The 21,747-nt window shown below is 38.3% G+C and overlaps 1 protein-coding gene across 3 annotated transcripts in view; it reads right to left on the bottom strand.

Annotated features, from left to right (window-relative positions):
- The window catches only part of DCAF5 (DDB1 and CUL4 associated factor 5), a 70,445-nt gene that overhangs the window by 32,556 nt on the left and 16,142 nt on the right, over nt 1-21,747 (bottom strand). For all 3 annotated transcript variants that reach the window (XM_064658322.1, XM_064658323.1, XM_064658324.1), the window contains exons 5-6: nt 18,450-18,579; nt 346-559 (exon numbers count right to left, since the gene is read on the bottom strand). In XM_064658322.1, coding sequence (XP_064514392.1) covers nt 346-559; nt 18,450-18,579 — 344 coding nt within the window. The remainder of the gene's footprint in view (nt 1-345; nt 560-18,449; nt 18,580-21,747) is intronic.

The following is a 21,747-nucleotide window of genomic DNA, read 5'->3' as shown; positions in this document are numbered from 1 at the left end:
CAGTAGCAATATTGAAATGCAAGGTAAATGCTTCCTTATTATATGTAGATGAGTAGAAAACATCATATTAATTGAACCCAAAAAGCCTCTGCAAATATTTTCCTTCTGAATATTATCTTCCAAGTAAGTATTAGATTACATCAAACAAGAGGTAAAATTTATTACGTACTTTGTTATTTGTTTTCCTTCTTTCACAGCCCACATGGCAAAACAGTTCTGAAGAACCCTATATGTGTCTTGTCTCTTGTTTTATCTCATGAATCAGAAAAAAGCCACCCTTACAGAGGTGTTCTCAAACACTCATGGGAACTCTGGAGACTCGGGACAACATCACTTGCTTATTACCTGATCACGATCACCTGCAAAACAGCAGCTCTTCATAGTACATGAGTTGAAGTAGCCTTGGTTGTCAAACTGGAAGACAGGCAGCCGGCAGTGGATGTCGTAGAGGACTGGGGGAAGGCGCCGACGCAGAGCCAGCAGCTGGGTCCCATTACTGTTGAACCGGACACTCATGGCACTCTGAAGGGAGAGGTTTCCACCATAGCGAAGAAGTGAACTGGGAAAAAACAGATGAAATAAGTGAGATGGGCCATACATACAAACTGAACTGCTTAAAGACAGAACTTTCTTTAAACTGAGTCATTTCAAACACACAAGTCCAGTAAACTATAATCTTATTTAGTTTCTGTTTCAAAGTATCAATTCCTGAAAAAACTTAATCCAAAACTTGAATGACAAACTATCAAAATGTATGACTCTAGAGTCTTCAGAACAATAAAATTAAGGACTATGAGTAGTTTTGTTAATAACAAACCCATTTCCTGAATAGGAGCAAAGTCTGACAGAGCACTTAGCCTTAAAAAGGCTGTCCTTGTACTTCTGGGATGTCTGCCTTTGAAACTGACCCTACCAGCACCCAACCCTCTTTGTTAGCCGGTGCTTGAATCCAGACAGTCCAAACTTTTTTTAACTCTGCTCTGGTAGCAGATGGCAATTTCTCCTATTGTAGATGGTATGACCATTATCTCACTTCTGGTTTTATTTACATCTCTACAGGGCACGTGAGGATGTTTGAACTCTACAATCAGTTCCAGATGTCTTAAATAAGGACATCTTATGAAGGAATTATTGCAAGAAATGCTAAATTAAGTCACTTAGCTAATCTCAAAGTGGCTTCATCTAAAAATACTGCCAAGTAGGCAAGACAATTATGCTGACAGTGTTACCTAAAACTCTCACATGCCTGAATTAGCTAGTTTCCTTGTCCCCTGTAAGGCTATACATTCAGAGCTGGAGTATTTGTATCTGTTCTTATTGACATACAGAAGACAAAAACAAAGGGCCACAGGTTTCCAGGCTCTCTCTTTAAAAAGTAACAGAAATGAAATTTGTTCCATCCAGGAACCTAAAGATAACCACAGCATACCTGAAATGCAGCTTGTATTGTACAGACTTCTTGGTTTTTTTCAAAGACTTTGTTCAATCCCTGTACTTGAAGTGATTGTGTGTATAGAAAGGAAGACAGAGATGGAAGACATTTTGTCCCTTTTTGTTTAGTGATCACTGAAACCTCCCTAAGAAATATCAGAGCTCAACATTTTGTTAATAGGTTTTGAGCAATAGCCATCAAATCTTGTTGGGAGCTGTGACTTTTATGCGCCTTCTGGACCAGAAAAAGCATGCCAGCACAGAATTTGCAAATTCTAGAGGGAAGTTTATTCATAGATTTTAATGCATAATACTTTCTGATGCAGCCCTCTGCCCAAACAACTATGAAAAATGAGTCACTCCACACTGATGGAAAGCCACATTCCATGCAGGTTGAAACATGCTTTATTACATGAGATACTGTAAAGTTAAAAAACCATTGTTCCTAAGCCAGAGCTAAACAAAATCAAAACAAAATAGAAGACTTCACATAATGAATGCACCAGAAATACACTGCTCTCACATACCTGCACTCTGTGAACAGAACAGTCAAATCCAGGGTGCCAAAAAGGCACCAGAAGTCACATTTTCAAAGTCAGCTGACTAGTAAGACCTTCAAGCTGGGCACCAAAACTTCTGAACACCTGTATCAACATGAACAGTCCTGGTCTCTCATGTTCTCCTCCTCCCAGGCAAAGTTGCTGAGCTTCTCTTAATAGCATTAAAGGTTTTTAATAGAAACATGAAATAATGTGATAGTAGAAACTGTAACCTTAGAGACGAGGATTTAGGATTCCCCTCATCAGCCTTAGCTTCTGTTATTCAAGACCAATAAAGTATTAATCCAGCTCAAAATACTCAGTCAGATGTTAAAAAGCAAAGTAAAACAAGAAAACCAAAACACACATGACTGTTTTGCCTCCCTCTCTCCTAATATGTTTGAGTAAGCCATTTTTTTTCCTATGGAAGTTTCCACTTCCTTAAAAATCCTGACAAATAAACTAAAACAACACAACACCCCAAAAACCCCAAACCAACCAAAACCTCAACTAAAAAACCAGGCAGAAGAAATAACCCCAGATTATCTTGGTTGAGAAAAATCATTTTTCCTATACAAATATGTGAGTTCTCCAACATGGGTAAGAAGGTCATAACATACATGCACCACTCAGACCTAATGTTAAGGTGCAGCCCCTGCTGCACCAAGCTCCTCTACTCATTACCAGTTTTCCTCCTTAATCCAAACAATAACCTAGAATTCTCTCCTGCCTACAAATGAGTGAGCCCACCAGATGCCCTATACTTTCAAGTCTTCAGGCAAAGTTTCCATAGTTACTCTTATTACGCTCTGCCTGAAATAATTTGAGATTATATTTTATAGTAACAGTACTGTAATATTAAACTAGCTTCCATGCTGCTTACTGATGTTTCACAAAGCTCCTGTGGCAGTCAAAGTTATCAAAGCAAACACCTCTTGGAGTTGAATTCTGTCTTGTATTGCAGTAACTTTAGCGTAACAAAGCTCTAAAAGAGTATTTTACTTCAGAAAGCAAAGGAAGTAAGAGAGACTACAACTTCAGAAAAAATGATCATATACACAAATAAAAAGTCTAGAATTAAGGAGCTGCAGTGTTAATGCTCCTCAAAAGATCCATAGCTTTGACTACCTCGTACCCTTGCTCTTCCACATGATTGAGCCACACATGCAATGGAAATACAGCTCCTGCTGTAGTTCCTTGCACATTTGGCTCAGACAAAAAAAGAAAAAAACCAAAAACTTCAAACCCCACACTAATACAAAAGGCAGTGGGCTAGTTTGGCTGATGCAGAAGGAAACTCTACAATAGTAATTTGTCTTACATTTGCAATGTAAGAGTGACATGCTGATGACTTTCCCCACTTGCCTAGATTCTCATGTCTCCAAAAGTCAGACTCTATAGCTCCAAGTGCAGCATTTTGCAGTACTATTCACAAGACAATGGTTTTCTGTTTTCCCCACCCTGCTGTGTCTTGATTGCTTCCTCTCTGCCTCGTTGAAAGGGTTTGTTAAATTAACTGCACAGTGTTTTCCTTTAACAAGCTCTGAAAAGAGGCAGCAGGTAGTCAGGTGGAGATGAGATGAACAAACGGACACCAGTCCCTGCCAAACATCCATTTCCTGATCAAAACAGAGGAAAACTATTTGCTCTCTCTCTCCTCCTAGGACAGAACATCTGAGAAATATGTTCAGGAATATGAGGTGGGATGTGTACAGAGGGAGTGCAGCTCATGGTTCCATCTTGGTGGAAAAGCTGTGCACCTACTTCTCAAATAGAGGACACATAAAGGATTTGAGAAATCTCTCTTGCTCTGCCTCCTACTGCAGGCAGTGCACATGGTAGCAGTATTGAGAACTGAGGAACCCCAAGACTTCAGTAGCTTCCATCACAAAATTTAGTTGATTATAGAACAACCATGCTGGCTTTAAGAAAAAATACTAATTGCCTGAGACATCTTCTAGAGTATTCCATCTCCATAAAAATTGCAGGAAAAGGGCAGTGAGCCATATCCAAGAAAGAAGCTGGCAGAAGTTATTATTTACCATATTAAACCACTATTAACACTTATTAGTATTAAGGAGGAGGTCTGAATCAAGAAGCCATAGAGATCTTCAAACTAATCAGAATCAGAGCTTTTGCATTTTATTTTTTTTATGTGTGGGGAGGGAAAAGGAAGGGGAGCGCTGTGCTTAAGCATGTTCAGTGCTCAAATGACTATCACCACTTTCCCAGTTGCCCTGTGGTGCTGCTCTATACCTTTAGTCAGTGATGCTTTTGGATATTTCCACATAATAGGGTAGTGTAGATGTGTTTGGATATGTTGCTCATGTTAAAGCTGCCACTTCTGTCTGCCCCTTATTGCATGCTCCAACAAAGAAATTTCAGAAGCAACACCTTCTTGCAGTTATTAAAAAGTTTCCTGATGCATCACACTCAGTCCTCTTCTCTTGAAGACACAGACCATGACAGCTAGTGAGAAATCTGAAGGCAATCCTAAAGGGACATCTCTGAACAAGATGGACGCCCTTTCTGCCAGAGGCATTATCTTTATGAATCCAGAGCCAGACTACTCGAATTTACTCTGCTTCCAAATTTGGCTCACTCAGACAGCTATGGAATGCTGATGTTGCCTGCCAACTCTGGAAGCAATACAGAGACGCATGCACATCTGAGTTCTTAAAAAAGTCATATTGTATGATTAAGAGAAATATTTAGTCCACAGATGGAACATTACAATCCAAACACACATGTTGGAGCTGGAGTGAGACCGAGGAGGGAGACAATGGACGGTTATATGCAATATGGTCATTTCCATAGCTGGTTATGCTGCACACAGGCAGCACACAAGTGTTAACTAAATACCAGCTCAGCCAAACAATGGAAGGCTTTCAATCCAAGAGTAGACCACTAATGTAAATAAATCAGTTTCTACTGGCAGCCAGTGGGATAAGGGAATAAGTAGTCTAACTGCACTCAGAATTAGCAGGAAATGTCTACACCTGAAACAAGAATTTGTCTCTCTTCCTCTCTCCTCTTTTCCAAACAAAGAAGCTGTTACATCCTTTTTTTGAAAAGTCGACTGCCTGACTGGGAACATAAGCTTAACCCAGGCTATTCAAAAGTGAGTTTGGCAGAAGACAGTGCCCTTTAAAACTGAGAGAAGATTAGTGCCTTGGTAGAAATAAAATAAATAGATGGATTAAATAAAACAATTGAATAGTTCCTACTGATAAGCTACAAATCTGACAATGAACTTCAGTACAGATACCATCCTTGGGAAATGGGTGCCATTTAAGAGGGAAAAGGAAGGAAGAAAATGAGGAAGAAAGTATTAGTATCATAAACAGCAGTGAGTGAAACTAACTTAATGAAAGAATGACCTTAAAAGGAAAAAATGAACTGAATGCTCATAACTGATACACACCATTGCATACTGTGTTTGTCAGCAATTTTGTAACCACAAAATCGCGGAACTTTTAACTGTGCAGAAAGAGCTGGAATAAAACTTGACAAACAGAATTTTGGCTTGGAAAACTGCAAAAAAGTTAGGGGTTTTATTTGAAAGTTATTGTGTGTGTAAAAAGACACACAATTCATATTTAGTCTGAAGCAAATACTTAGAAAGGGTCAAATTAACCAATAACAGAGAAGCGCAATATCAATAATCATGCTGACGTTTTTAAAGTAGATTATGAGTCTCACGATAATCTCAAAATAGTTTCTTTGAAAAGCAGATAAATTGTGTCAAAGTGTATGGAGTTTCTCTATAAGTATTCATAAGTGTTAACAAATCTGAAGGAAGTCCATCAGCGTCTTAAGGTTAAAAGGTACACAAGCGATACTCAAGATTTTATAATTTTTCACTAACAAGCTCATTTTTCTAAATTCTGCCATCACTACTTCTGATTATCTCACTACCTTTACAAGAACTGTTTCCAAGAACTATATCACCCAGAATCCTTAACAGGAAGTAAGACGTATTTGTTTGGACATTAAAGAATAACCAAATAAAATAAATGCTGTGTATTACTAGCAAAACTAAACATCTTTGCTTTCTTTCAAAAAGAAAATGCAACTAAAATAAACTGCATCCACCAAGATTGGAAAAGTACAGAATTCAAGGTGAAGATTCTGCATGTTCAAGAATGGGACATTCCTTCTGCTGTTTACTGTTAGCGTCAGGAACATGTAAACTAATTTAAAAAAAGAATCTCCCCATCATTAATAAACTTTCATGCGTGGCAAGCTCTAAGCTGAGCAAGCTCTAAGCTGAGCAGAAGCTTCACTTTTCCCTCCAAACTAGGAGGGCAATATTTTAATTTTTTTTAATAAGTAAGGTTCTTATCTGATAACTGTCTTCAGAAACTGGAGCCTTAAAAATGTCGGACATCACTATTTAAGTACCCAGAGCAGTCAGAACATGTAATAGCAAAGGCTTGCATGGTTTGGCCCTTACGACCTACCTGAATCACTGAATGTAGCTTCACCAGTGATCTCAGGCAGTTCTCCAGGAAGCATTATGTTTTCCTTTATTCTGCCTTTATACACAGGAAAATAATTCAAGAATTTCAGTATTTTGAGGAAGATGGCAAGAGCAGAGGTGTAAAGTATACAAAGCTGCCCCTCTCATCTTCATTACTTTTATCCTTTCAGGATTTAAGGCTTACTTCTGCCATCACAGAGATTGAACAGTAGCAAATGATGACTAGAATAAATAAATGAACAAACAAAAAACCCCTGTTTGTCTGAATGTTTCACATCCTCCTGCAGCTCTAGCTCTAGCCAAAACTAGCACCTGTTTTAATCTTACCACAGACCTGTTCCCAAACACTCTCACTGTCCTAGGCTTGTCCTCACTACAGATCTGCAAGTCAGTGTCCTATTTTCATTCTCTGCTTGAATCATCTAGGTGTTACTGCAATGTAAGTAATAAGTGACATGTAGTAGGCATGAAAATAGTTTTTCAGGAAAAAAAAATAAACCAAACCAAAACAAATTTAGCCAGACAAAAAAAGAAAGTAGAGAATACAATCTAAAAGTCAACTGTCCAACAGCCGCATGCAAGCTACTTAAAAGACCTGATCATTTCCATCCTTTTCTCATCCCTAAATTCTATGGTGAGAGTCCATTATTCAGCCTGTTCAGAAATAGTACCTTGAAGGATGGAGTACAGACTGTGACAGAGAAAACTGCTCAGCTAAATCCAGCAAAACACAAAGGAGTAGGTTCCATCAGATAACCAGATAGAGAAGATGCAAATACAGCCAGACATGGCATGGGAAGATGACTTTTAGGCCAAATAAAGGAACAGGAGCTGTTCCCAAAAGGAAGCATTCACCAAAAGTCATTATAACACAAAGAACAGGGATACCAGAGAATGTTACCTCAGAAAAATAATCCAATTGTAAAAGTTGGTAATTACTCCTGAAGAGTGAAATCGATTTTCACACCTTACTGTCTATGTAAAAGCAGTCACATGTCAATACTGCAGTCCTACAATGCATTTTTTCCTACACATTTATGAGCTGCAATTGTTGTCTTGCATTAGGAAAACTGAGTAAACATCAGCCATAGACTTATTCTCTTATCCAATAATTTATATATACTTACTCCCTTTCTTTTCTCTAGTGAAGCTGCATGAATTTTTAATTCTTAAAAGCTACACAAGCTGAAATTAAAGATAAGAGCAGCAACATGGAAGTTGCTTTCTTTTGACAGAAAAAGTGGCAAGATCCAAAATGCTCCTGCAGTAGAAGAGTTCAGTCTTGAATTAGTAAAGCTTTTGTCTCTAGCAGGTAAAAAATGAATGTAAATTGCCACGTAAAGCTAACTGAATGCAACTGCACACATAACTTTGGATATATCAAGTTGGTTCCACCACAATTTCCCTTGGACTGATGTTTCAAAGACTAATTCCCTTGTCTTACAATAGGGTTGAACAAACATTTCAAATGTTCCCCTAGTTAATGCACTAAGTGGATCTCCCCCTCGATTTCAGTCACCAATGTTTTTTTTGATTTTTTTTTTTTTTAGCAAAAAAAGGCTTCTCTTTTCATTCCCTCCACATTGAAATGAGCTGTAGAGGCGATTATGGCAAGACTTAGACGATTACAAACCTATTTCCTTAAGAAAGCAGGCTATAAAACCCCATTAAATCTGAGATTCTTTTGAACAACAGATTATACTTTTTAAATTTGCATTGGAAGGACAATACAAATTTATGCTTTAGAAAGACCTGGGTGTGAAAGTATTTCAAAGCTAACAAAAAGATTAAGCATCATGAGGCTTTTGAAGTAGGCAGTATTCCCATTTCTCTGTACAGGAAAAACCCAGGGCAAGAAAGGTCAACCAACAGACCTACCCAGCACTGTGAAACAAAACCAGGTTTCTTGACTTCATGTTTACTGCATAAAGTTACACATAGTGTTGAAAATTTTAAACCTGAATAGCACTGCTGCTTCTAGGAGCAAGCTGGATCCGACAGAGCAAAGGGACAGTATCCAGCTTAAAGTGCCTGACCAGAACAAAAACATTGCTAACATGGGGATGCTGATAGGTGTGAAAAAGTTTAATATTCAAATCAGAAAAACCCTGTGCATCTGATGGAGGGCTAACTATCAGCAATGGATAGTGTGATTTTAACTGGTGAAGTTTTGAGAAAACTAGTCAATCAAGAGGGAAAGCTGAACGGAAGAGTTACCATAGCCCTCTCTGAGAACAATAAAGAATTAAAAGCTGAACTACTAACAACACTCACTCTCTTTTATTATAAATTTTGAACCACAGTTCTCCAAAACTTGGTTGTGTGTCTGATCAACAGATCCAGGGATGCTAGAGGAAAGCCAAAAATCTTTCTAAATATACTCCACTGTCGTGGTTTGAGACCCCCAAAAATCCAATTTCTGAGTCCAAGCCCCCCCTCCCACAACTCACCCCAGTCTGAGAGGGGTTTTTCAGACACAACACAAGACTCAATATGGGGGGAAGGGAACTATATTACAATTATTACATAAATAAATATTATAATACATTATATACATAATCCTAACTATCTCTCTTATGATAAAGCAGTATTTACATTGGATGAAATCTCTTTTCTCTCTAAGAAAAGTCCAGAAGGGAAGTGTATACATCTAAAACAGAAGCTAAGTGAGAGGGCCCGTACCATCCCAGTAAATTCCACAATAAGGACAAGACATAAAGGTGGGAAAAAGAGACTACACCACCTGTTTTCACACATTTAAATACCAGGCAGTATTTAGCAGACTTGCACAGTTAAGTATTTCCAGACTATCTATTAGATGGTGGTCACACCAGCAAGAGAAAAGATTTCTTGCTTCAGAGTAAAAATACTTAGCAATAAATTCACTAATTGACTTACTTTGCAACCTTAGGCCGCACTTCTGTCTTTAAAGAAAAAAAAAGAAGAAAAAAGCATCAACTGACTGAAGGTGACAACCACAAAAAAAAGAACTCAGTATGCAGAAAAGTCAGCAGCATGACTAAAGTCTTCCTTAATGACTGTCACTATCTCTCTTTGCCCAAAGTCAGAAAGGCTCATTTGCAAGTACTCTCTGTTTATCTTCAGTGAGAAAACAGAAAGAAAGGCAGGAGACTACCTTAGATATTTCTAGCCCTAAAGAAGTAATTGATTTTGGCTAAACCTGCAGCAAACAGTTTGGAGATTTATTTATGGTTACAATAAGAAATAAGCCAAAAGCCATCTCAAAAAAACCACTCTCCCAGATGCCATTACGGTTCAAATGTTCTGTCAACACACCTCGAAGATTCCCAGAGAAGAATAACTCAATCCCCCCAAATTTAAGCAACAGTCAGTTCGCTTTCTATCACATTAAAAGAAACTTTTAAGAAATAATGGAAGACAAATAGGGGAAAAAATATCTAAGTTTAGGTTCTGTGTAATTTGGGGCAAATATGCCAAGTTAGACCTGGTTAGGAGAGCTTCAAATTCTAGGTTGAGAAACAAATTGGTTGAGCTGCCTCAGTAGCCACAGAAGCATAACAGATAAGGCTGGTACAAGTGTAGGATGAGTTCTATTTCCAGTGTGAGAAGACAAATAGTTATTTGAACTATTCGAGGTAGTGTGGTTGACCCATATTGGTGAGTGCCAAAATAGCACTTCAAATTTGTTATACTGTAACCTAGCTAAATGGATTACTTTGAGCAGGATCAAGTGAGTCAAAATTCACAACAAATGGTTCAGTGGGGAAGGGAAAGAAATGAACTGATAAGCCTGACAATAAAAAAGTGGTTGCCAAGATACACACATTTTTCCTGCAGTCATTAATACAGTGCTCTGCTCAGAGCAGGATTGACAAAGGTTTCCAAACAGAAATATTCAGCACACTTCTACTGTACTGAAATAATTTAAACAAGTAGTTGCCAATTCAGTGATGTAGAGAACTCTTCCACCTTCAGGGGCTTTGGGAATCCCAAAGCATTCACACTGGAAGTGATGAGAATCACCAGCTTCTTTCCTTTACATGAAAAGTCAAAACACAAAACAGTAAAATTAGAACCTTAAATGTCCTCATACTATTCTTGCCATCCCACTCCTAAGCCATCATGTAACATCTACAGATTCTACATTAAGAAAATTCCCAATCCACTAGTTATAGCTTCTAAGGAAAGAGCACTGAACTGTCAGAAGTAAACTCTGTGGTTGGCCCCTGAATTAATATCCCCTGCAACACGATCAGCAACAATACTGGATCCTGCACTTGCCCTTTCCAGAAGCTCAGTATTTCATCCAGCATACCAGACATCTTGGTAACACACAGATAAAACTAGGCAACAGTTCCTTTGTGTAGTGAGCTCAGAAAGGCAAGCTTGAAAGAATAAAACTCAGCATGTGCATGAGCATTTCTCAGAAAATAACTGCTGTCTCTGTTCTTCTGGTATGATCTTTAAGAATCAAATATCTTGAAGGTATGAGCCTAATAAATAAAACTGGCAACGAGTGGAGACCTCAATCTATTGACTTGGACTGAGTTACAATGCTAGTTTTATGACCTTAGAATACCTTCCACATCACCACACAGGTTTTCTAAAGTCCTCTCTGTGCAACAGGTTACAAATATCATCTGTGGTACAGAGAGAGATGCAAATGCTCATCACCTCCCTTTCCTCCCTTTTCTTTGCACATCCACTCCAAAAAAAAAACCCTAACAAAATGAACCATGCCTCTACTCAGAGGTAGTACTTGTGTCTCTTTTGCAAAGATGGTCTACCTGACATGCATCTAACTAAACTCCAAAGAACTGTTCCTAAATTGCCTGTACTTCTGGCAGCTGCCACTTCTATTTCAAAACTGCAAAGGCCTCATGAACCTGAAACCTAGCTTTTCCAACTACATATCAGGGTGTCAATCTGACATACACCACCTGCAAGACTTTTATATCCAACAGTGTTTTTCCTCTTGCCATCAGAGACCACCGATTCAGAAACAAAAAAGTAATACTCATTAGGTATTTGAAAGGCTGGGAACGAAATGAAATAAGTGAAACTACAAATCAAAGCAATCAGGATTTTCAAAAGAACTGAGTACCCGTGATTTCCGATCCATGTGGACGAGAAGTTATGCATTCAATAAAGAGCTTTAAGAGTTGGATTGTGTTTTTTTGCAGCACAGAGACTAAGCTGAACACCTAGTAATTAGCACTGTTCAAGAAAAAGCTCTGTTCAAGACAAAGACTTTAGAGAACACAATCATTTGGAGACCAGCAGCACAGTGCACCCACATCTTCAAAGTCCTCCACACACTGGCAAGATTAACATACCTCAACATTTATAAACACACTAAGAAGAGTCCTCCCTGGAGATCCCCCTGAATCTAATTAGTCTATTACAGGGAAGAAATTTCCATGTCTATATTTTGCTTACTATTTAATTAGCTAATCACTAGATGATTCACTGATATCTGACGAGTATTCCTTATCCAGAAGTTGGGAATTTGTTTCCTCTAAATTCTCAATGCAGGAGGCAAATTTGTTGTTGGTTGAAGCCCACTAAGAAAGCTTTCTTGATTGGTGTTTTTTGAGACACAAATATTCATTTGAGAAAAGACACAAATATTCATGTGAGATTAAAAAGTTTGCTAAAATAGGCTCTGAACTGCAGTTACTTCTCAGCCAAGACAAAGAAAGAAATTAAAGCTCAATTAATGCTCCTGTTTAGTTTTGTCTGTAAAGCCTTGATGGAAAACATTGAAATTGACACTCCTTTAACTGGAGCTTATTATGATTTGTATGGTCAAATTAGCTTTTAAAATATGCCATAAGGTTTACAATCACCAAGGAATACCAGGTGTGCCCAGATTGTCAAGGATTTTTTGAACTCATCATTGGGCTTTTTGAACTGACTTGTAACTATGCAGACAGCATAAGTCTCCTGAACTTTCAGAAGAATCTTGGAAAGGTCTATTGCATGTAAGCATTTCTACCTCCCTCAGAGTTGAATTCAGTCCCCCTTGAGTTAGGGGGGACAAATGTATTCCCAGATCCCAAAACTCAAGTCTGGGGTCCTGGAACCCTATGTTGTACTCTAGGAACACAGTAAGTGAAGTGACAAGAAGAAACACTTTGTGCTTATAGTTTATTCTTATGAAACACGCAGCTTTGAAAGGTAAATCACCCCCAACTTTGGTTACGTTTCACTTCTATTTTGTAAAAAGCTTGTAAGGAACAGGCTGATAAGACAAAAAAGACGAAGGTTAGTGTAGCAAAAGAAACTGAAGCAAGTAAACAGAACGAACAGAATGCCACAAACAGCTGAACATATCTAATACTTCACTGCTCCTCAAATGAGGAAGGTTTTGTTTCCTTCTCATGTCCTGTTTGCAGCCTTACAGGCCTCACTCTCTCTTCTCCATCATTTATGCTATCTACTGGGCCCTCCTTGAAGCAAGTACAACTTGCTAGGGCATAAGAAAGCTACAAAGCCTTTCCACCTTCATTTTCTAACTTCTAAACATGATGAGCTGGCTCAAAAAAACAGGTCAAACACAGAACTATGCAATGAACACAGGAATGAGGGCCTATCTAGTTTTTAGATAAACCCATCCTAGGCTCACATAAAATGCCCCAACACATGTATTTATGACCCAACACTTAGCATTTTAACCCTTGAACTGGACACACAAATGGATCCCAATGTGCATAAAGTACACGCTCAACACTCCTATCACAAGCAGAACACACTTCTGTGAATAGCCTTTTTGTAACATGAAGACCAGTTTAAAAATGTGATGGTCATTAATAGGACAAGACAATATAATTTTGATCTCAAAAACTTCCAGATTAGTTGCTCTGAGTCAGGGAACATAGGAAAAGAAAGCTTTAAGGGCATAATTATCATATTTTCTTAGAGGAAAAAAAAGCAGTCTTCTAATTTCAGTAAAAAGAAGATTAGCATGGGGCTCCATGGAAAAGGCGAAGGGAGAACATGAGTCCCTAAAAATAAGTGAAGTTACATAGTCTTTGCTTGACATATTTGCTTGTACTCCACCTTGCTGAGTTGCTCCCAGCAATCCTGTAACAATATACATTTGCAATACATATTTTATTGCAAACAATTTAAGAAGCACAGACCCGCCTTTTTCGATTTTCTTAAAAAAAGATTTTCTTAAAAAAAGGCACAGCTTCCAGACCCCATCTAGTGGCACGAACGCCTTACAACAGCCTCATCATCCGAAACCATATTTAAGGCTTTTCAATGGGCTGTTTTTGAAAAAGAAACAATACACGTGATTTCAGTTTAACGTCCACCTGAAAGGCTAGAAATACTCACACATTCTAAAAATAGCAAAATAATATTTCCTGAATCACTAGTCAACTTGTAATCATGCTGGAATTATATTAGCATTATATTAATAGCCCTTCATATGCTATTTTTGAGGAGCCAGCCTACCACATTCAAATCTTACTAGTTACTAGCGTAGAAGCAGGGAATCTCAATTGCTGCACTGAATCTGAGACAGAAGAGATATCAAGCTGTGAATGAACTCTGAGAAAATGCAAAATGAATCTGACTCTGTATCCTGACTCAGTCAGCAAGACTAATCAAATTATGACTATTTGAAGTGAGCTAAACTTTCCACAATTCAGAGTTGTGCAACTGTCTCTAAATTTCTCCACGCATGCCAAGAAATGCTGGCTTTTCAATTACTTCCCTCACTGTACCAGCCGAGCATAAAGCACTCCCAGCTTCCCATTAGAAAGTTAACCAATTCCACAGCATATGAATAAAATCTGCTCATAATCAGGACTTTTTTCCTAGCCCTAAAAGTATTTCAGTTTTAATTTGTAGAGGTGTTTAGTGTTGCCTGACTATAGAAGTGGGTAAAATCAACTTTCCTGGCTGGAGGCATGTAACAGCAAGCTAAGACAAATTCTCCCAATAACCCAATTGGAGAAGAGCCACATATTTTAGAGCAAAGTACCCTGATGTAAAAATCCTCAGATTTTCTGGATAAATAAGTAGATGCAGCTTATTTGTTTCTGACAAGCAATGGAATCTATATTTGAATTCTCTAACCTACAAGGACTTCACTACTCCATTCAATATTTTGAAGATTTAGAGCTATTAGTTTAAAAATGCACAATGAGCCATATTCCACTGACTGCCATACAAGTTTAGACGTTAACAGCAAATCTCCCCTTTTCTGACAGTGCATTATCAAGCTGAACAGAGTCAAAGAAAAACTTTACTTCACCTGAAGACCCCCTGCTGATTAAAACTAGAAATTCATCATCGAGCCTGATTCCCTTCAAATGAGTGAAATACTGTGGATTTATCAAACCTTACCTATATCTGTAAAAAATATTGCCACACCAGTGCTGTTGGCTGCAATACATGTTATGTGAAGGTATTGCTAGCTACAGTAGTGCTACTGGCCACAGAAAGTCAGTCTTTGGAATTTCAAGCTTTTAATTTGCTGGATTTTGCAGCTGAGCAACAGCAGGATTCCTCAGAACAGCCTCCAGCTAGGAAGCACACCACATAGTGCCTGCATCAGTCTAACTCTGCCTCCATTCAAGAACTGACAGAGAACAGGACAGTAGTTGGGGTATGAGTTTTACATGAAGTGTTATACTAGCAGCAAATTATTAACTACACAGAACCATATTTCCTGTACTGGAGGAGGGCTGCAGCCCTGCTTAACCCACTTGAAATAAAGACTTTGGCAATCCACAGCAAACACCTAAAATTATCTATACTTCTTCCCCTTCTTTTTACCAACTCAACCTCTAATCAAAATTCCACTACCACACATTGTGACAAAACAACTGAAGCTTATCTGATCTACAAATTAATAAAATTTTTTCCTCATAAGACATAATGAATCGGCTCAAAATACATTAAAAACAAATTCCATATTTCTAGATTAGCAAATTAGATCTACAGAGACCAGTGGAAGTTTTGGCAAATGCTTTGTTACTTTAAAAAAGACTAAAAATCCAGTCTAATTTCTTTAAATATGAGTGACTCTGGTTTTGGCAGCCCACTAGAAGGACACGGATTATTCTGAATTGTCCTCTTTCCTGAGAGTTCCCTGGGAAAAAAAATGCAGTGGCAGCAGAGTAATTTAGGGCCATTTTCTTTTCATAAGCCAAGCATATCCTGCCCACCTTGTTTTGGGCACATCTCTATTAAGCAAAGGAGGAAAGCTAATGGCTGTCGCCGCAAAATGGCAGGTGAGGGCAGACTTATCACCTGCATTCATTTATGTTACAGCTTGCTCAGCTCAAGTCTGAGACTCTAAATATAAGACAACAGCATATACTCTGTGAGGAGCAGCCTTTCTCTTACTATTCACTTTTCTGAAGGTAGGCTGCAGGCAGGAAGCATGTGCCTATTTTACACAATGTACCACATGTAGTAGGTGCAAAAGCTTTAAATTCAGTGTTTAAGGGAACAGCTGCCTGGTACACATGGTGTGTGCCCAGCTGTACAATGAGAGTGTTGCACACATTTTCCTGCTTTGGGGAAAGTGGTGTGACCTATCCACCTCAGAATTTCAGCTCTATAGTCACATCCACATTAGACTTTTTAATTGGACAGGTTTACTTTGAACAGATTAGGACCAGAAAAGGGTAGCTCCTGTCCATCAGATGTAAATATACAAGCTTCCAGTAGTTTAATTTATTCAAGGCCTTTAAGATAACCTAGACATTAAAACATAAGAAACCCTTTCCCTTCTTCTTTCATCATTTAAAAAAAAAAATCTTCTGATTTGTCAAATGCTATTAAGACTTTTATACTGGTGCTACTTACTTGCCAAGAAGCAATTAAATTCTGTTGTAATTATTTTATATTTGGCATTTAAAAGAACAATGCCACAATACAGCTAAAAATGTGTGTCCTTAAATTTGAGTAAAGACTATTGTCCCATACAACAGTAGCCCCAACTAGCTCACAGTAAGCCTTTCGCTTTGTGGTGAAGATCAAGGAAGAAGGTAGGATAGCATCCAGACTGGAGATCATCTGAGTTTCCAAGACCTGATAGCTGCTAACACTCCAAGCAAATGCTCATTAATACTTTTATATAAATGATGAGAAACTTCTGGAGATCAGTGTCTTAGTAAGAATAGCTAAATATTGTAGAAAGGTACTATTTCTGCTATTAGAAAGCAGTTGTTCAAATTTGTAATAGAAGAATTCCTTACTCAAGTAATGTGCTCCTGCATATACCAGTGTCAATGTTTATATCGCTAATGATATTTAGAATAGAATCATAGAATCACTTAGGTTGGAAAAGACATCTATGAAAAGTGAGTCCAAACATTAACCCAACACTGCCAAGTCCACCACTTAAACATGTCCCTAAGTGCCATGTCTGCACATGTATTAATATCTACAGGGATAGATATTCCTGGGCAGCCTGTTCCAATGCTTGACAGCCCTTTTGGTGAAGAATTTTATCTGATATCCAATCTGAAGCTCCCCTGGCACAAACTTGAGGCCATTTTCTCTTGTTGTATCTCTTTTTACCTGGGAGAAGAGACCGACCCCCACCTCACTACAGCCTCCTTTAAGGTAGTTGTAGAGAGTGACCAGGTCTGCCCTGAGCCTCCCTTTCTCCAGGCTAAATGAACTCAGTTCCCTTAGCTGCTCCTCACAGGACTCGTGCTCTGGACCCTTCAACAGCTTCATTGCCCTTCTCTGGGCACTTCCACTCTTTATTCCTGTTAGCCTTATATAACCTTTCCAGCTACGTGGGTCAATGCTATTTCAATTTGCTACCCAAGTGAAAGACTTCATCTAAATTTTGCATTCATATAGGATTTACCAACATAATTCCTTTTATATTGCTACTCTGAGAATAAGTGTCTGGAAAGAGAAATGTTTTGGTGCAACTCCTTTTTGAAAAAGAGACCAACTCGTGGAAGTTCTTTAATCATAGAAATAAGGTAGAAGCTGAAAACCAAAAAATCCTGCAAAACCAGTATGACTTTGAGGGGACAGGAGGTAGAGAATTCAGGAGTAAAATTAAGCCTTGGGAAAAAGGGAAGGGTGGGGGGAAGGTGGTTTTGAGGTGTTTTTTTTTTGTTTCTCGTTACCCTCTTCTGATTAGACTGGTAAAAAATTCAGTTAATTTCCCCAAGTCAAGTCTGTGTTGCCCATCATGGTAATTGGTCAGTGATCTCTTCCTGTCCTGATCTCGATCCATGAGCCTTTCATTATATTCTCTCTCCACTGTTCAGTTGAGGAGCGGGGTGGTAAAGCAGCCTTGCTGGGAACCTGGCATCCAGCCAGGGTTAACCCACCACAGATTATTATGATAAAAAAATGAAAATTTTAAATCTGAAAGACAGATAAATACTTCAACAGAAGCTTAAATACTCATACATTCCAAACTCTGATATCGGACATTGCATACATCCACTTTAGAACCCAGTCTAATTACATTTCATGCTGCAACCTTATTCTCTTCATTTGTTTATAATTCTATTCAAATCTGGAAGTACATTATACAGCCAAACTGATTATCCAGGTGTCTGTATTATTCAGGAAGTCATACAAAACTCATAAGCACTGAGTAAAAAGCTGCCTTGACCACAATCAGTCAGCCACTGAAAACTGAGCTGGGTAGGAAAAACAAACTGTGAACCAGGCAATACCCACTGCAGCTTCTTCCAGTATTAGCAAGCCAGTGCTAAATACAATGATGAGAACTTGACACAACAATCCAAGTTAATCTGCAGTAGTGAGGCCAGGCAGCTCTGAAGAAAATCACTTACCTTAACATGAAGATCTAGCCCCATTTTAAATTGAATTAAATCACATATACGAAGAAGAATGTTAATTATGCAAAATAATCGATAACCAACATTGTTATTAACTTTGTTCTGAATCTTTTCTTACCACCATATGTTCTGATTTGAAAAAAAAAGAGTAGCATGCCATCACCTCTCAAGTGAAAGAAATAGCACAAGACAAGCACAGCCAGATCATACCTCTGAGGTTTACGAATATCCCAGAGTCCCACACCTTCCTTAGAGTTGGCGGTAGCCAGTAATCTGGGTTCTACTGGATTAAACATTACACTGTGAAAGGCTGATGGGTAGTGTGCCAAGCAGAAGGGCTCTGTTGAAAAAGTTGAAATTTCAGATATAAGAACAAACAATGCATACAACTGCTTGACGCAATGACTTTGGCAGCCTAATATGGAAACAGCATAACAAGATCTGAAGATATGGAGGCATGTTCAAACCATTTCTCAACCTGACACATCCAAAGCAATATAAAACCTGAAGTTTTCAAATCCATCCATGTGCATCTTAACTCTGTCTAAATATGGGAAAGGATATATGATGAATTTCAAGACATCATTTTGCTTATGGAAGGTTATGAGAGTTTAAAACTAGCTAGTCAAAGATCAAATACTTGAATCTTCTTAAGGTTCACGACCAAATGGTCATCTGATAGGGAGTAAGCATGGGGGGAGCTTCTGAAAGATTTCTGGCAATATATGCCTGAAAGCTTCCACAGCCACTGATGGATGACTGCCCAAACCAGAAATGTAGCAGCAATTGATTATATGGGAGAATAATATTACAAGAAGTGAAATAAGTTTGTATGGAACTCAGCTCAAAGCAAGCTGCCAACCCTGGGGAAAGTAGGCTTGCCACCTCCTAAGTGCTGTACAAGCAGACAAGAAGGGTGTTCCTCTTGCACAAAAAATGTTAACAGTTGGCTCTTACTATTCACACAGAGAAAAAACATGCTCATTCAGACTCTCTCCCTCTCATCAAGACTATGTCCTGCTACTCTACCCTATTCATTCTGTCAAAATGCTGTCTCCATGAAGAGTGGGGAAAAGCCTTGACTCTGTCATCCTTCTATCTTTCTGCTAGCTTTTACAGCTTTAGACACAGTCTAATTCTCTTTGCTGTGTGTATCTTTTATGGCATGCTGCCACTTTTTCAATCAACTAAGGAGCCAGAATCAATGCCTATTTTGAGCCAGGGATTATGCCAGACTTTCCCATTCACTGTTTGCTTTGATGCAACTCCTGTGTTGCTCATGTGCTTGGGAGACACTTATCTGAGCCACCACGTGCAGGCACCCTTAGCCCTACATGCACCTCCAAAGGTACTTAGTTTTCTTTCCTCATATACTTGTTATGGCATATAAAACATGGTTAAACAGACAATCCTCTCAAATTTCCAATACCTTATGAAACAATTGCCTATCAAGCAACTGAGACACAATGAACATTTACTTGTCTTGCCCTACCTGTATCCTCCTCCTCCTCATGTTCTATTGTGGCAGCCATTTCTTCCATATTCTATTACAAGCTTTTTCTTATAGGGACTTTCCTCTTCAGGGTTCATTTAACAGTGATGAAAACAAAGGTCTCTAACAACAGCTGAAGCTCCATGGCGCTATTAATTGTTGTAGGAGCCAGAGGTAAAAAGCAGAACAGAAGCCAACTTCTGCTCTGCCAGCCTGCCTCAAGGTTTTAGAAATTGCCGTCAGTCTGCTGGCAGCTCCAAATAAGGTTTAACACTAAACTGACTTTTTTTTTTTTTTTTTTGCATCATCAAATCAGAATCCTGCTGGGACATAAGAGGCTGTGTTATTAAAATGGCAGCCCCCAGTGAGAGGCAAAGGCTTGTGTTAACTGAGTGGAGAGACAAACAACATCAGATTGCCAAATAAAGGAGTTTCCCTTTTTAAAATAAACTTTCAACTTATGTACATTTTTTTAGTCAAATTATTGTCACTAATTACTGGTGCTTTCCTTCACACCTTTATAATAAAGAGCCTGGCACCACAGTTTTCTTCTAAGATATCAAAAGTTTCAGCCTGTCAAAGAGAGATTACAGGAGCTAAACTAATGAGGCACTAAGTCATTTTAATGAAAAATAGGGGAATTACTTTTTTATTGTTCTTTATGCTCATTCACAATTGTAGCTTTTATACACTGGAGTATGAACATGTTTCTCAAGAGAGCAGCTCAACAACATCTCTAATGAAAATTAAATTGGGTTTATAAAAACTACTGCAAAAATCACTCAGAAGAAAAAGACAGGGAGAAAGAGAAGGGAACAAAACTCCTTTTCCAACCTCTTTTAATGCACTACTTTAAACTAGGAGGTTATTTGTAAGATTTTAATACACTGGCCACTCAGGGTAACTAACTGTACTCACACTAGCAGGTTTAGTGCCTATTCTCATGAAAATACCCGTGCAGACAAGGGGATTACCCAGTGACAAGCATTATACTGTAGTAAACATTGGCAGGGCTCACATATAAATGCTGACTCAGAACTCCTATATAAGCATGCAAAAGCCCGTTATTTAAAATTCAGAGAACCTGAGACAGAACTCCAAAAAGCCTCAAACTACTATAACCAACACTTCACACCATATTCACGGGTGCAGCCTTCTCTTCCAAAGTCTTAACAACAGTAAAAGCAGTAACAAGGTTTAATTACAACAAAGAAAGTAAAATTTAATTTTGTATAATCTCAAAAATTCTGATTAGATTGGAGATTAGCTTATGATACTGAGCAGCTTCCTACAGATGCATTTAAGCATCCAGTCCTCCTGACCGTTGACATCCACTGTCAGCAACAGGTAGTTGTCCTAACCCAAACAGATCTTTATAGTGCAGAGTTTAGGAGAAGGCAATAAAGGAACATTTCACCATTTTCAATATGGAATTTTATTTCAGCTGTGAAGGAAGGGAACCATATTCTGTACTCCTGCAGATTGCTCTGTGTTCTTTAGGATGAGGTAAACTTGAAGCTTCATTTATTTAAGTGTTACTTAAGTATTCATACACTGAAATTCAATTACTGTGGTATTTCTCTCAAATTTATGTAACTATAGTTCTAAACTGAGATTCTTCAACCTCAAAACTGCAGCTGCAAAAACACAGGTCACGGTGTTTTGAGAAGCTGCAGGTTTGTTATATAAATCAACATCATTCATCAGTTCTGTTTCAGAAAACAAAGACTGAAGTAATAATTCAATTTCCCTGTTATCACATAAGGGCTCTAAGTTTCCATACAACCAGAAAACATTATGTGTAAGTGTCTTAGGGTCACAGGGAAGTATATAATTAGCTTTGGAAAACTATTCAAATCAAAATGACAGCTTTCTAAACATCCAAAATTTCTTTTTAGCCCAGACTATAGGAAAAAAACCCAAACCCCATATTCCTAACTGATAGTAAGTTTTGAAAGATGTTGTCATTCCCTCCACTCCCCCTTTACTCAAGTTAAAACCTATTCAAACCAAGTT

This window comes from Pseudopipra pipra, chromosome 6 (assembly GCF_036250125.1).
Source record: "Pseudopipra pipra isolate bDixPip1 chromosome 6, bDixPip1.hap1, whole genome shotgun sequence".
Taxonomy (NCBI): domain Eukaryota; kingdom Metazoa; phylum Chordata; class Aves; order Passeriformes; family Pipridae; genus Pseudopipra; species Pseudopipra pipra.
Note: the sequence above shows the minus strand (reverse complement) of the source record. Positions and strands in the feature narration are given on the sequence as shown.